Source organism: Schistocerca piceifrons, chromosome 7 (genome assembly GCF_021461385.2).
Source record: "Schistocerca piceifrons isolate TAMUIC-IGC-003096 chromosome 7, iqSchPice1.1, whole genome shotgun sequence".
Taxonomy (NCBI): Eukaryota; Metazoa; Arthropoda; class Insecta; order Orthoptera; family Acrididae; genus Schistocerca; species Schistocerca piceifrons.
In genome coordinates, this window is record NC_060144.1 from 432,671,756 (window position 1) to 432,688,781 (window position 17,026).

At 38.2% G+C, this 17,026-nt stretch overlaps 1 protein-coding gene across 2 annotated transcripts in view; it reads left to right on the forward strand.

The window, feature by feature from the left end:
- LOC124805181 (myosin heavy chain, clone 203-like) overlaps positions 1-17,026 on the forward strand; it is a 259,196-nt gene that overhangs the window by 148,815 nt on the left and 93,355 nt on the right. For both annotated transcript variants that reach the window (XM_047265671.1, XM_047265672.1), the window contains 2 exons: positions 4,690-4,928; positions 13,634-13,820. In XM_047265671.1, coding sequence (XP_047121627.1) covers positions 4,690-4,928; positions 13,634-13,820 — 426 coding nt within the window. The remainder of the gene's footprint in view (positions 1-4,689; positions 4,929-13,633; positions 13,821-17,026) is intronic.

The following is a 17,026-nucleotide window of genomic DNA, read 5'->3' on the forward strand; positions in this document are numbered from 1 at the left end:
CGAGACTCAGAATGGCCCATGGGTAGGTCTGATTGTGCCCTCGGACATGACTGCAGAAATATCTTTAAGAATTTGAAACAATAATTTCAACGAATGAAGCTCTATTTTATTACATTGTATATTTGATTATAACATAGTTTACGCACACTCTAAGAAGGGTTGGTGAGGAAGCCGTTGAGAGTAGCTGGGTTGATTGAAATTGAATGCCAGTTATCGGTACTGGTAATTATAAAATGCAATTCATTTATTGTAAGGATATAAAATGCACAATCGACTAACACTGAATGATGTGTGATTCTAATTACATGCAAAACAAACAGCTCCCAGTTTTTCTCTCATAATTCATTTATGTTTCTTTCCCTATCAGTGCTACCAGGAATCCCACCATTTACAGAATCATTTATGTACTGTACCAAAACTACCAAACTGCAGTTTTGGTAGAGTGCAACTCCAGCTGCAGCTAGTAAAGTACACCAGTGGGGAAAAAAAAAAAAAAATATCAATACCGTCAATGCGTGATAGCAATGGAAATGTTACCGATGATGGTGTCACTAAAGCAGAGTTACTAAATACAGTTTTCCGTAATTCCTTCACAAAAGAAGACAAAGTAAATATTCCAGAATTCGAAACTAGAACAGCTGTTAGCATGAGTGACATAAAAGTAAATTTCTTAAGTGTTGTGAAACAACTCAAATCACTTAAGATAGGCGAGTCTTCTGGTCCAGGTGGTATACCAGTCATGTTCCTTTCAGAGTATGCAGACACAATAGTGCCTTTCTTAGCAATCATATATAACCACTCACTTGAAGAAAGGTCTGTTCCTAAAGACTGGAAAGTAGCACAAGTCACACCAATATTCAAGAAATGAAATAGGAGTAACCCATTGAATTACAGACCCATATCACTGACCTCAATTTGCTGTAGGATTTTGGAGCATACACTGTACTCGAACATTATAAATCACCTTGAAGAAAATGACTTATTGCTACATAACCAACACGGATTCAGAAAATATTGTTCTCATGCAACGCAGCTAGCTCTTTATTCCCATGAAGTAATGAGTGCTGTCGACAAGGGATCTCAGATCGATTCCATATTCCTAGATTTCCAGAAGGCTTTTGATACCGTTCCTCACAAGTGACTATTAATCAAATTGCATGCATATAGAGTATCGTCTCAGTTGTGTGACTGGATTCGTGATTTCCTCTCAGAGAAGTCACAGTTCATAGTGATAGATGATAAATCATCAAGTGGAACAGAAGTGATATCTGGCGTTCCACAAGGTAGTGTCATAGGCCCTCTGCTGTTCCTGATTTACATAAATGATCTAGATGATAATCTGAGCAGCCCCCTTAGATTGTTTGCAGATGACGCTGTAATTTACCGTCTAGTAAAATCATCAGATGATCAATTCCAATTATAAAATGATCTAGAGAGAATTTCTATATGGTGTGAAAAGTGGCAATTGGCACTAAACAAAGAAAATTGCAAGGTCATCCACATGGGTACTAAAAGAAATCCGATAAATTTTGGGTATACGATAAATCGCACAAATCTAAGGGCTGTCAATTCGACTAAATACCTAGGAGTTACAATTATGAGCAACATAAATTGGAAAGACCACATAGATAATATTATGAGGAAGGTGAAACAAAGACTGCACTTCATTGGCGGAACACTTAGAAGATGCGACAAACCCACTAAAGAGACAGCCTACAATACACTTGTCCATCCTCTGCTGGAATACTGCTAGGCGGTAAGGGATCCTTACCATGTAGGACTGATGGAGGACATCAAAAAAGTGCAAAGAAGGGCAGCTCATTTTGTGATATCACGCAATAGGGCTGAGAGTGTCTCCGATGTGATACGCGAGTTGGGGTGGCAGTCACTGAAACAAAGGTGGTTTTCTATGCGGTGAGATCTATTTACGAAATTTCAATCACCAACTTTCTCTTCCGAATGTGAAAATATTTGGGGACACCCACCTACAACAAAGTTAGGAAACTACTGTGAAAGCAAAGAGAGCTTCACTCCAAGTTTAAATGCAGCCAAAACCTCTCAGACAAACAGAAGCTAAACAATGTCAAAGTTAGCGTAAGGAGGGCTATGCGTGAAGCGTTCAGTGAATTTGAAAGTAAAATTCTATGTACCGACTTGACAGAAAATCCTAGGAAGTTCTGGTCTTACGTTAAATCAGTAAGTGGCTCGAAACAGCGTATCCAGACACTCGAGGATGATGATGGCATTGAAACAGAGGATGACATGCGTAAAGCTGAAATACTAAACACCTTTTTCCAAAGCTGTTTCACAGAGGAAGAACACACTGCAATTCCTTCTCTAAATCCTCGCACAAATGAAAAAATGGCTGACATCGAAATAAGTGTTCAAGGAGTAGAAAAGCAACTGGAATCACTCAACAGAGGAAAGTCCACTGGAACTGACGGGATACCAATTAGATTCTACACAGAGTACGCGAAAGAACTTGCCCCCCTTCTAACAGCCATGTACCGCAAGTCTATAGAGGAACGGAAGGTTCCAAATGATTGGAAAAGAGCACAGGTAGTCCCAGTCTTCAAGAAGGATCGTCGAGCAGATGCGCAAAACTGTAGACCTATATCTCTGACGTCAATCTGTTGTAGAATTTTAGAACATGTTTTTTGCTCGAGTATCATGTCATTTTCGGAAACCCATAATCTACTCTGTAGGAATCAACATGGATTCCGGAAACAGCGATCGTGTGAGACCCAACTCGCTTTATTTGTTCATGAGACCCAGAAAATATTAGATACAGGCTCCCAGGTAGATGCCATTTTCCTTGACTTCCGGAAGGCGTTCGATACAGTTCCGCACTGTCGCCTGATAAACAAAGTAAGAGCCTAGAGAATATCAGACCAGCTGTGTGGCTGGATTGAAGAGTTTTTAGCAAACAGAACACAACATGTTGTTATCAATGGAGAGACGTCTACAGACGTTAAAGTAATGGTGGTGGTGGTTGTTGGGATGTTTAAGGGGGACTAAACAGCGAAGGTCATCAGTCCCCCACGTTAAAGTAATCTCTGGCGTGCCACAGGGGAGTGTTATGGGATCATTGCTTTTCACAATATATATAAATGACCTAGTAGATAGTGTCGGAAGTTCCATGCGGCTTTTCGAGGATGATGCCGTAGTATACAGAGAAGTTGCAGCATTAGAAAATTGTAGCAAAATGCAGGAAGATCTACAGCGGATAGGCACTTGGTGCAGGGAGTGGCAACTGACCCTTAACATAGACAAATGTAATGTATTGCGAATACATATCAAGAAGGATCCTTTATTGTATGATTATATGATAGCGGAACAAACACTGGTAGCAGTTACTTCTGTAAAATATCTGGGAGTGTGCGTGCAGAGCGATTGGAAGTGGAATGATCATATAAAATTAATTGTTGGTAAGGCGGGTACCAGGTTGAGATTCATTGGGAGAGTCCTTAGAAAATGTAGTCCATCAACAAAGGAGGTGGCTTACACAACACTCGTTCGACCTATACTTGAATATTGCTCATCAGTGTGGGATCCATACCAGATCGGGTTGACGGAGGAGATAGAGAAGATCCAAAGAAGAGCGGTGCGTTTTGTCACAGGGTTATTTGGTAACTGTGATAGCGTTATGGAGATGTTTAGCAAACTCAAGTGGCAGACTCTGCAAGAGAGGCGCTCTGCATCGCGGTGTAGCTTGCTCGCCAGGTTTCGAGAGGGTGCGTTTCTGGATGAGATATCGAATATATTGCTTCCCTCTACTTATACCTCCCGAGGAGATCACGAATGTAAAATTAGAGAGATTCGAGCTCGCACGGAGGCTTTCAGACAGTCGTTCTTCCTGCGAACCATAGGCGACTGGAACAGAAAAGGGAGGTAATGACAGTGGCACGTAAAGTGCCCTCCGCCACACACCGTTGGGTGGCTTGCAGAGTATAAATGTAGATGTAGATGTAGATGTACATAGGGAGAAATGATCATCATAATAAAACAAGAGAAATCAGAGCTCAAATGGAAAGATTTAGGTGTTCCTTTTTCCCACACACCATTCGAGAGTGGAATGGTAGAGAAGTACTATGAAAATGGTTCGATGAACTCTTTGCCAGGCACTTAAGTGTGAATTGCAGAGTAACCATTTAGATGTAGATGTAGTGGTTACCTTCCCTCGTTTTTATTATTTGTTTCCTGCTATAATTTCTGTTGTCATATTATTCTTCTCTGGCTTGGATTTCATCCATGTGAGCAACCAGTGTTGCTCAACCTTTATTGCTGTCTTGCTGTTCTTGATTAGGAATCATTTGCCAGTTCTTTGTTTTTTCTTATTTCAATTTCTTTTCTCCTGTCCCCCATTACTAGATTACATTTGAAAGCTGGGGCAATTTTCTCAGCTGTTACATACGTCTAATGCCCCACCCATCAACTAGCTGTTGGTCATTATTTGCTTTTTATTGTTTTTGTTTGTAGTAAATACTGATGTATGTAGGACAAGGAAGTTGTTGCACTGTAGTTTGTAGTCTACATCATGTTTAAGACATTTTGTGGAAGTGATTTAAACTGAGTGTTTATGTTTTTTTAAATTGGCATTTTGTGTCAACAAATAACAGAAAAAGATATTTTATCAATAAATGTTGATATCTAAGCCTGCATCATATTTTGTGTTTTTGGTCCTAACAGGAGGTTACAGATCACTTGTCAACATCAACAGACAATCTGTCACAAATACAGGCTGCACACCATGAGAAGAATGAACTTCTGAGTAAAACATTGTCAGAAGTTAAAGACTTAAATCAAAAGATGAGAAATGAAACATCTTGTCTAGATGTCTTAAGACAACAGCTTCAAGAAGAATCATCATCAAGAAAAGTTCTTGAAGAGGAGGTAATGAAATGCAACACATTACTTGAAGAGAAAACGTAAGTGAAAATAACAGTTATTATTACTACATGAAATTGCAGGAAAGCTTCTGTAACAATAGAAACTTCTAAGTACTCAAATTTTAAATTCACATAACATTAATCACTTAAAATCTGTTGATCTTCAATTTCATTGTGATTCAGTGTCCTTCTGAAATAGTGTAGTGTCCTAGAGTAGGGATTATAGGCTTTTCATTTCTACATAAATACTGCAACCTATATTCATTTGAACCTACTTTTAGTAGTCAAGGCTTGGTCTTCACTTACAATCCTCCCCCCCCCCCCCCCTTCCCACACACATACTTTCTGCCATTACTAAATAGATAATTGTCTTGTGCCTCAAGATGTGCCCCATCAACTGATCACTTGTTTTAGTATTTTCCCTAATTCAGTTCAATACCTTTGCATTCATTCATTCTGACCACCCGTTCTTCAGCATTCAGCTCTAGCAACTGGTTTTGAAAACTTCTAGTCTCTTGTCAGAACAGCTAATAGTCCACATTTCATTTCTGCTATGAGGCTAGCACTCTGGACAAACACATTTAGAAAGGACTCCCCAATATTTAAATTTATATTTGATTTTAACAAATTTATCTTGTTTGGGAATGCTTTTCTTGCTATTACCAGTCTGCATTTCAGATGTTCTTTACTTTGGCCACCATTACTTATTTTATAGTGGTAATAACAAAACTCATCTATTACTTTAAGTGTCTCATATTCTAATCTAATTCCTTCAGCACCTCCTAATTTAATTTGACTATGTTACATTATCTTTGTTTTGCAGTTGTTGATGTTCATTTTACAATCTCTTTTGAATGTTCTATCTATTCTGTTAAACTGTTCTTCCAAGTCTGTCACCATGTCTGACAGAGTTACACTGTCATTGCCAAATTTCAAAGTTTTGGTTCCCTTTCCAAATTTCTCCTTGGTTTACCATACAATGCAGGTGTTCAAAGCCAGTGTTTACACCCTTGGTGCTTTTTTTGGTGGGTGTTAGGTTGTGGTCCAAGGCATATTTTTCTGCCTAACATTTTGTCTACCAGTGCTGAAAACATCAACAATTGCTATAAAGACTCAGAAAGCAGTACAGGCTTGAACAAACTCAGCCAGCTGAACTGTTTATACACATCCACACAACCCTTGCTTCATGACATCATCAGACCAGTGCCTTAGATTGCAGAGTTCACACCAATGTTTGTTATGAAGTTTATAAGGGGAGGAGTTGGCACTGTTTGTTTTATTTATTACTAAGGCCCACAATTTCTGTAATTTCAGTTCTTTTTCTTTTCTGATGAAGTAATAAAACTCCCCCTTTGATTTTTCTGGAAACCTTATTTGGATCCTACAATTTGGTATCAGTAGTTAACTTTCCGACATGAGTGGATGAAGACAGTAGGACCTTAATTGTTTCCTTTGATGAAGCACAAAGCAAGAAAATAACTATTTCCCCAGTGCAAGTACTCTCTCTGATGATGATTCACAGTTAGGACAAATAACATAGTGCCATACTTTATAGATACTCCTTAGTGGAAAGCAGTTAGAATAATTAATGACTCCAGGACAAATGCTTTTAAGAATAGTTTACAGAAGGTTACATGGCATGAGATTTATAATGAGCCAAATGGTAACATAAAATTTAATCTATTCTATGAGAAATTCAAATCATTATTTGAAAATAGCTTTCTGCATAAGCTAATCAGAAAGGACACTAAACAGCCAAGTAAAAAAGCATGGATGCACCACACCCAACTGATATGCCAACTGGCAATACTCTCCCCTTCTACTCCCCCACACCCCTCCTCAAGATTCCAGGATATTGCACAATAATACTATGGTACCAGAGCTTTGGGCTTATCAGGGGTACTTTTTTTCACCTGAGAAAGATGAGAAGTGTGTGCCTTCCCTCACTGGCATAAAATAACAATAATTTGACAGGACATACCAGTTCAATGACCTGAAATGTTTTTGATATCTTATCAGCTTTACTTACTCCAGTGAAGTTTTTTATCATGGCCAAATCGTCTACCTTATATGGGTTTGGCAGCTGTCCTTGATTGTATCTTTTAGTTTCAACCACATGCACTCACTGGATGTTCCATTTGGTGTTCTTCCATTGTGCAAATAACTGCCTACTTGATACCTCTTCTGGCAACACATCATCTAATGACCACAGCTTGCACAATGGAGTTGCCACCTGGAATTTGAACTTAATTCCATGGGATATTCCATTACACCTCATTCTTAGTGGTATTAAGTACTAGTGTCAGTCAAGACATGTTCCACATACACAGGATTAGGATAATAAGGTGTAGTAGTAATATGCTTGATACCTATACCCAAACAGAAATTTTTGAAAGTATGAGACGTAAACAATGATGCATTATTAGTCACCAGTATATTGACTGGACCAAACACAAAAACTGTCCTTTCAAGCCATGGATAACTGCACATGAGTTCACCTCTTTGATTGGTATAAACCAGATAAATTTTGATAATGCCTTAACACAAACTAAGATATACTTATTCTCTTCATTTGTTCTCAGGAGAGGTCTGACAAAGTTGATGAACATCTTTTGGAATATTTTGTCCACTGGCCTAGATGCAAGATGGTCCCCATTTCGTAGCCAGCATTCTCTCCGCATAAATCTGACAGGCTTAATACAGTTTCTTATTTCAAATCCATATGTTTCCAGATAATTTTTTCCCAGATTTTACTACAAGTTTTATGTACCATCAGGTACCCCCCCCCCTCCCACCTCCCTCCTGTCCCCCAGGTGACTCATGGAAATATTTAAACATGTATGGAACCAGAGCTAGAGGGACTACTATTCTAGGCTATTTATTACTGTGAGCATAACATTATTACACTCCATTTTTCATAATGTGTGGCTTCTGAATTTCTCTGTTCTTAACCTTATTTATAATTTCCACCAATTCGGGATCTTGTGTGTAATATTTCTCAATATTCTTAAATAACTGTGGCATACCATTTAAAATTAAATTAACTAACTGCAACTGCTCTTTGGTATTCTGGGAATCAAACATTCTTCTTAAGGTATCCATAATAATTAAGTCATTTCCTCTTATATTTTACTACATCAAAGTAAAATGCAAGTGTCTGTACTGCCTGTTGTGCTATATGCCCTGTTTTATGGGGTTTGGCCAGTACCTAACTAAACACCTGGTTGTCTGTCTCCAGTTTATAGCTGGTGTGTTCTGGATAGTATTTGAACTTCTTTAATCCATACAGTACTGCCAGAGCTTCAGTTTCATAAACAGAATATGTTGTTTTCCATTTCATTCAGTATCCATGATGCATAAGCTATGGGTTCCCTTCACTCAGCACTTTCTTGGAGCAAAACAGCTCCCACACTCAGCATGAATGTGTCAGTCTGAAAAATAAATTGGTCATTAAAATCTGGTAATGCCAAAACTGGAGGTGTACTCAGAGCTTACTTGATGCTTTCAAATGCTTGTTGTGGTTCCCCCCACTTAAATTAACAAGCCTTGCACCTTAGACTGTTTGGTGGTGCAGCCTTTCACGTGAAGTTGTCAATAAAATTTCAAAATGTTTTTCATGTTGATGAAGAAAGCATTACCATTTATGTTAGTGGGTATTGGGAATTCCAGTATGGGTTGCACTCACTGGGGATCAGTAGTCATGCCATCAGCTGACACAATGTGCCCCAAGAACTGCATGCTACTGCATGACAGCTTTAATTTCTTGACATTCACAGTTAATCTGGCTCTCCTCAACTTTGTAAAAACTTCATTCAAATACTGTCCATGTTCCTCAGAGATAGCAGTGTAAATGACAAGATTGTCTAGATAATGGTACAGATATTTAAATTTTATGTCTCCAAAAATTTGATCCAGTAATTAGATAGAACTGCTGCCCCTGTGGCTAGCCCAAATGGTACAGATTGGTATTCATGGATATTCCAATTGGTAGAAAATGTTGTTATCAGCTTAGATTCAGTAGCCAACACAGTCTGGTTATATGCTTGGTTAAGATCTAATGTGTAAATTGTGGCTCCCTTAAACCACACAAAATTGGAATGTATATCTGGCAGAGGTACTAACCTAATTATAACCTTATTATTCAGTTCATGGTAGTCCACTACAGGTCAATATTGTCCATCAGCCATAGGTGCTAGAAATATAGGGACTACATATGGTGGCTTAGATGGCCTAACTACATTCTTTTCCAGCATCTAAGCAACACCTTGTTTAAGTATTTGCATCCAGGGAGGTAGTAACTGATGTGCTTTCTTCACTGGTGCATTGTCTGTTAACTCGATCTTGTACTCTACCAATCCATCTTCCCCAACTTGGTAGTTACAGTACTTCTGAAAAACTCGGTACACAGGTATTCAATTTACTTAGTTTGCAGATGACTCAATAAATCTCTGGGGTTCCCTAACTTCATCTTCCCACACATTTATACCCTGTTTTGTGATCTCATTAACTCTAGAGGCATCCCTTTTTGCTGGCAAAATAATAAATTCCTGATTTGGTTAAATTTGGGGGGGAAAAATTGACCCTATCGAAAGGCAAAGACGTACCAGCTGGCACAAAATTGCATCACTTACTACTTAAATTTTGTAGAAACATCTGATTTCAGAGTATCTGAAACCACTGAAAGAAACACAGTCTTGAACTTCATAGAACACTCCTCATAACTACGTATAAGGATACCTAATCGAGAAATGCAGCAGTGTAAAGAACCAGTAGTACTTTAACACAATTTACATCCTGTTGTTACAGAGCTAACATTGCTTGATGAACAAGCCACTAGTATGTTGTTCTGTCTGCATACCAGCTTGTGGCTATGGAAATCAGGCAATGATACAGGATATGTTCTGTCTAGTGTGCTGCATGGTACCAATGGATACCAACTGCATCAGGTGCAGTATAATATTTCTGTCACCATACTGGAACAAGCTGACCTTTTTTAACCCATCTTGAACATTTGAGTGGTGAAAGGATTTAATTCAGTCACAGACATCAATGAAGTATATGGCATTTACTTTTTGATCATGCATGTAAATGAAAATATAAATTGGAGATACAATGTCATTGACATACTGAAGCACACTAGTTCAACCACATTTTCAGTACAAATGATTCCACTTGCAGATGATGTAAATGTTACAGTTAACCCTTTTAGGGAAATTACAGTAGCAGAAAGGTTTAAAATTTTTTCTCAAATAATTACTAAACAGTTCTCTGCAGACAGAATCTCCACTGATTTTGAACAGAGGAATAGCCTAGGATATTCAGTTCTGTACGCTGAAAATAAAACTTGTGCCAGACAATGATTTGAATCTGGATTGCCAGCTTTTCACAACCCAAGTGAGGTGGCTCAGTGGTTTAGTCACTGGACTCATATTCAGGAGGACAGCAGTTCAAATCACTGCTCTTCCATTCAGATTTAGTTTCTGTAATTTCCATAAGTCTTTAAGGGGAATGCTGGGATGAAAAGTCGTGACCAACTCCTTCCCTAAGCTGAGCTTGTACTGTGCCTCAAAAATCCTTGCTGTTGTTAGAACATTACATTATAATTTTCCTTCCTTTACTTTTCATGAGCTGTTACCTTAGTGATTATACTATTGCCCAATTCAGTTTTTTTATTTTCGCTTATGTTCTCCCATGTGTTGTGTGAAAAAAGCTCTGGGGGAATAGAATTTGTGGAGGACCATGGCTTACTCTGAAATAGGGATATAGATCAGTTGAATTAAATTAACTGATGTAACAGTGACATAAAATGACATCAAACACCAGACAGATGTGAAATCTGCACTGCAATGAATAGGAGGAGACTGTCAGTAAAATTGTAAATTGATTGAATGGATCTATCATCTTTAATTTATCTTTGTCAGGAAGCATTTGAAATTCAACATTTTAGGTGTGTGTAGCTCAGAATATGGATCCAGAGGTCTGGGGTTCAATACGTGATTAGTCCTAGGATTTTTATCTGTCACTTATCACTTTTTTCTCATTTGTCAGAGTTTTATGGTAGTTCAGAGTCTGCATTAAATAGTAGGTCCTCCTGTAACTGGCTGTGTAAGTCAGTTCCAAGGTCGAAGGAAGCAGAGGGCACACCACTTCCAATGACCAAGCCTATTAAAGGTCTGTGGTCTTCAAACCAAATTTCAGTTTGGTGACAGCTTTAGCTTATCTTGTTTTACTGTCATATAAACTTCTTAGAAGGTTGAGAGAAGTCTTCCAATTGATTTTCAATATAATTGTGCTAAAGTAGTTATTGAAGGCAAAATGTGTCTCACATTTAGTAACCAAACATGTTTCTGCTTGTTTGAAATTATATGGTTTGCTTTTATTCATTGTGCAGCAGATGTAAATTCTTGAGAAGCTTCATAATATTTCATGGGTAATTTTGTATTCTCAGTTACATTTGTTTTCTTTTGTGTGTGTGTAGAACCTACTAAATGATTTGAATTAAACTTATTCTACATCTTATTGTCAGCATTAAATGTGTAGCTTATGTGTTATATATCATATAGGCCCCTCTTGTCCAGTTTACTGAAGATATAAACAAAATGGCTACAGCATCACAGACTGAGAGGAAATTGTTATGGCTGCTGGGAGGAGGAGAGGGTTGGGCAGGGTGAGGTGGGAATAGGGAAGTTTTGACAGGAAGACAGGAGAGGTGGAGACAGACACCAGTGGTGATGATTAAATTATAATGGGTTATAGTAATAATCACAATACATGCTGTGGAGCATTATGGGATGACAAACAAAGAAAGAGAGGGGGGGATATATCTTCTCTCTCTCTCTCTCTCTCTCTCTCTCTCTCTCTCTCTCTCTCTCTCTGTGTGTGTGTGTGTGTGTGTGTGTGTGTGTGTGTGTTTGTCCAGGCCATAAGAGAAAGAAAGCCTATCTCCTGAATAACGTAGATACTACTTCTTCTTACACATATTTTGCGCTCCTTCTTAAAAAAATCATACATCTAGCTGTTCAACATGTGTGGAACATATGTCACTGCCTTTAAAAGTTCCCACATCCACAAATCTAATCAACTGACATCAAGTGAACTGGGAGGCCATGCTAGTAGACCTACTCCACCAATAGTCCAGTCATGAAACGTTTCTGGTAAAGTGCATATCCCTATGAGTCTGTCATCCATAATTCCTACCCACACACATTCATCTACATCTACATCAAACATCCTATCATATGGCACATGATAGAGGGTACCTTGTGCCACCACTAATCATATGCTTTCTTGTTCTACTAGCAAACAGACAGAGGAAAAACTGACTGTCAAGTCATAATTTCTCTGATCTTATCTTAGCTTTGAGGTCTTTGTGTGAAATGTAAGTTGACGGCACTAGAATCGTTCTGTAGTTAACTTTAATTGCTGGTTCTCTAAATTTTCTCAATAGTATTTCATGGAAAGAACATTGTGTTCACCCCTGAGATTTCCATTGAGATCCTGAAGCATCTCTGTAATACTCAGATGTTGATAAAACCTACTGATAACAAATCTAGTACCCCACCTCTGAATTTCTTTGATGTCTTCCTGTAATCAAACTTGTTGTGGATCCCAAACATTTGAGCAGTACCATCCTGGAAAATCCAGGATGGAATAATGACAATATTATGAAAAGAATATTTTACTGCCCACCACATACCAGAGATGTTGAGTCACAGATAGACATAACTAAAGGACTGTCAAACAAGTAAACTTTCAGCCAAAAAGGTTTTCATCAGAATTTGATAGCACACACACACACACACACACACACACACACACACACACACACACACACACACGCAAATGCAACTAACACACTCATGATCACAGTCACAGATTGAGTGTTAAATGCATTTGAATGCGTGTGTATGTGTGTGTGTGTGTGTGTGTGTGTGTGTGTGTGCTGTCTTATTCTGATTATTCTGATGAAGGCCCTTTTGGCTGAAAGCTTACTTGTTTGATAGTCTTTTAGTTATGCCTATCTGCGACTCAACATCTCTGCTTCCCTTTTCATAATATTGTCATTATTCCATCCTGGATTTTCCATTGTTTGATCTTGTTAATGGAAACGTTATTGATTAGTATAAGATGTTGATGTATGTAAAGTGGAGGAAAATACGTTGTATGTTAAGTCATAAATGGTGCAGAAAGTTTATTCACAAAATGCAGTGTAGAAGAGATAATATTTTTGGATTTTAAACTAATTATTACAGCTTTGGTGAAGAAGTTCAGATGATCAATGTGGGACATACATGTTTAAACTACTGTTATATAAATTAACCACATGTTCAAAACAGCAACTACATCACACCATAATATCTTTGTACGTGATCAGTAATTGATGTTGACTATTTGACAACCTTACAATACTGACAGTTTGTGGTGATACAATGTACAGGTCATTAAAAATATGTTGTTTGATTTGTCTGGATTCATTTAATTGATATTTAGGCCACTAAAAGTGAGTTACTCTTTGTGTAATATGCTTGTTGGCTACTGTAAATTTTTGTCCATAAGGAAGGTCCATTGCCAGTACTAAGGCTCTGTTATTGCTGGATTATAAAGAAAAATAAGATATTGCTTAAAATATCTCTTGGAAATGTAGATGAAGAAAACTGAAAACAAATATTTTTCCTTTCATGTTGAATTTTATTGTTTATTTCAAGAAGTAGTTTCAATGTCTCTAAATAATGTATTTCAATCAGGAAGGAACTGGAATTACTGAGAGGAAATGATGAAGCTGAAATACTTAAACTAAATGAGTTACTCTGTAATAAAGACATGGTCCTGAACCATTTATCTGTACAACTGGAAGAATGTAAAGAAAATTATAATAATTTAGATCAACAGAAGCAGCAGTATTTGAAACAATTAGAAGATATACAAAAAGAGGTAATAAAACAGTTTTGCAGAACCATGGATAATGGGATTATATTTTCAGTTCTGATTTGTTATATATGTTCAAAAATTTCACAAATATTGACCTCAGCAAACTGATAATTGTTTAATTGCAAGAAGTTCTTAGCATTATTTTAACAAAAATCTTGATACTTAGCATAGAGAGACACATTAAGTACAGACAGGCACAATTAAAAGATGCACATAAGCTTTTGGCCACAGCCTTCATCAGAAAAAGAGATATGCATGTCATTCAGTCACACAAGCAAGCACACTTCACACACACATACTGCCAACTCTGGCAGCTCGGGACAGAATACCATTCTGGTCCAAACTGCTGGAGTTGATGGTCATGTGCGTGTGGTGTGGTTGCTTCTGTGAACGAATTATGTGTGTTTCTTTTTTCCTGGTGAAGGCTATGGCTGAAATCTTATGTGAAGGTGTCTTTTAATTGGGCCTATTGCAACTTAATGTGTATGTTTACAGTAAACAGCAATCTGTCTCTTCGTACATTGTTGACATTCCTACCTGGAATTTCTTTTGTTTGAAGATACATTCTGTGTTTCTCCTGTACTATTGTGCAGCTGTAGTGAGTGGCTGTTGCTCTCTGCTGTAGTACAACAAGGGTGAGCGGCTGTTGTGAATGGAGCAGGTAGAAGAGATATAATGAGGTTTAAGAGCAACAGATATGAAGCTCATACCTTTACAGGAAGGGGTTGTTACATGTTGGACATTTGCCCACGTTATCACACATATGCTGGCACCCGTGTGTGTGTGTGTGTGTGTGTGTGTGTGTGTGTGGGGCGAGGGGGGGGGGGGGGAGCACGCTTGTGCATGTATGACTGAGGTAGCATAACCTTATAAAATTATCTAAAATCAAGGCTATTAATTGTGTTGTGAGAATATAATTCACTTAAATGAATGGAAAAGGGGGACTATCCTGTTCGTACATGAGTACTTTTGCTCCATTTCATTGTATTGTGTTAATTATAATCTACTATAGTGACTTTTTTATTTTATTTTATTTTTTTATCTGATCTCAATATTGTGATTTGATATCCAGTTAAATTTGATTCACTATTAGAAGTTTCACTTGTCAGACAAAAGCAGCATGAGATAATCATTGCCCTAGTGGCCACACATTAGGAGGTTAAAAGCATTGCTTGGTACCACAATCAAATGTGACTGTGTTTGACTATGGAAGTGAGCGAGACTGTTAATCACCTTAATGTGTTGGCACTAGGGCAACAATTATCTGATGATGTTCACATCTGACAAATTGAACCCTTAATAGTGAAACAATTTGTGCACAACCTGTGGCTCTTTTATTAGGATATTAATTACAGTGGTCACCGTGTTCCTAGTAAATGATGCTTGGTTTCACTAATTTATAATTTGAGTTTTCACATATTTTTCCAAAAGTATTCTAGCCAAATTCTGGTTGTTGTCTACTCCTAGGCTATCAGTAACAGCTAGCCTCTCCTTTCCTGTTATTAAGAATTATGAAACAAAGTAAAATCTTATACTGTATTTTTTCTATTATTAATGTTTCTGTTTTAATTATTACCTTCATTTTGGTATATCATGACTTAACGTTCTATTAGGCTGATTGTTTTCCTTTTAATAACTTTTAAATTTCTTACGGTATGTCCTATTATCATATCTCATTAAGACACAAATCCAAATAAATAAAAAATTATGAAATTTGTTGTGATAGTAAGATTTTCAAATATCAGTATTCTCGGGTAATGTTTTAAGCACTGCTACTCAGTTTTTATGTCCAAACATTTGTCATTATTTCATATTCTTTTCAATTTTTTTCAGATTTAATTTTGTTACAGGTCTGTAGTTGATTATATTTAAGGAAATATCTCTTCCACAGTTGAATTTATTTACTTATAGCCTTCTTTTTTTTCTCAATCAGTCTGTGTTTGATAGTGAGTAGACTGGGTTGTCCTTGAGTGCAACGCATCAGTCGGAGTATATATATATATATAATAGAGGGAAACATTCCACGTAGGAAAAATATATCTAAAAACAAAGATGCTGTAACTTACCAAACGAAAGCATTGGTATGTTGATAGGAGGCAATAAAAAGCACACAAACATACACACAAAATTCAAACTTTTGCAACCCAAGGTTGCTTCATCAGGAAAGAGGGAAGGAGAGGGAAAGACGAAAGGATGTGGATTTTAAGGGAGAGGGTAAGGAGTCATTCCAATCCTGGCAGCGAGGCCCTGGACGTGCGGGATATTTGTGTATAAGGAAGTGGCATCAATGGTTACAAGGATGGTTTCTGGGGGTAACGGATTGGGTAAGGATTCCAGGCGTTCGAGAAAGTGGTTGGTGTCTTTGATGAAGGATGGGAGACTGCATGTAATGGGTTGAAGGTGTTGATCTACGTAGGCAGAGATACGTTCTGTGGGGGCTTGGTAACGAGCTACAATGGGGCGGCCGGGATGATTGGGTTTGTGAATTTTAGGAACTAGGTAGAAGGTAGGGGTGCAGGGTGTCGGTGGGGTCAGGAGGTTGATGGAGTCAGGTGAAAGGTTTTGTAGGGGGCCTAAGGTTCTGAGGATTCCTTGAAGCTCTGCCATGACATCAGGAATGGGATTACCTTGGCAAACTTTGTATGTGGTGTTGTCTGAAAGCTGACGCAGTCCCTCTGCCACATACTCCCGACGATCAAGTACCACGGTCGTGGAGCCCTTGTCCGCCGGAAGAATGACAATGGACCGGTCAACCTTCAGATCACGGATAGCCTGGGCTTCAGCAGTGGTGATGTTGGGAGTAGGATTAAGGTTTTTTGAGAAGGATTGAGAGGCAAGGCTGGAAGTCAGAAATTCCTGGAAGGTTTGGAGAGGGTGATTTTGAGGAAGAGGAGGTGGGTCCTGCTGTGACGGAGGACGGAACTGTTCCAGGCAGGGTTCAATTTGGATAGTGTCTTGGGGAGTTGGATCATTAGGGGTAGGATTAGGATCATTTTTCTTCATGGCAAAGTGATACTTCCAGCAGAGAGTACGAGTGTAGGACAGTAAATCTTTGACGAGGGCTGTTTGGTTGAATCTGGGAGTGGGGCTGAAGGTGAGGCCTTTGGATAGGACAGAGGTTTCGGATTGGGAGAGAGGTTTGGAGGAAAGGTTAACTACTGAATTAGGGTGTTGTGGTACCAAATTGTGTTGATTGGAATTTTGAGGTT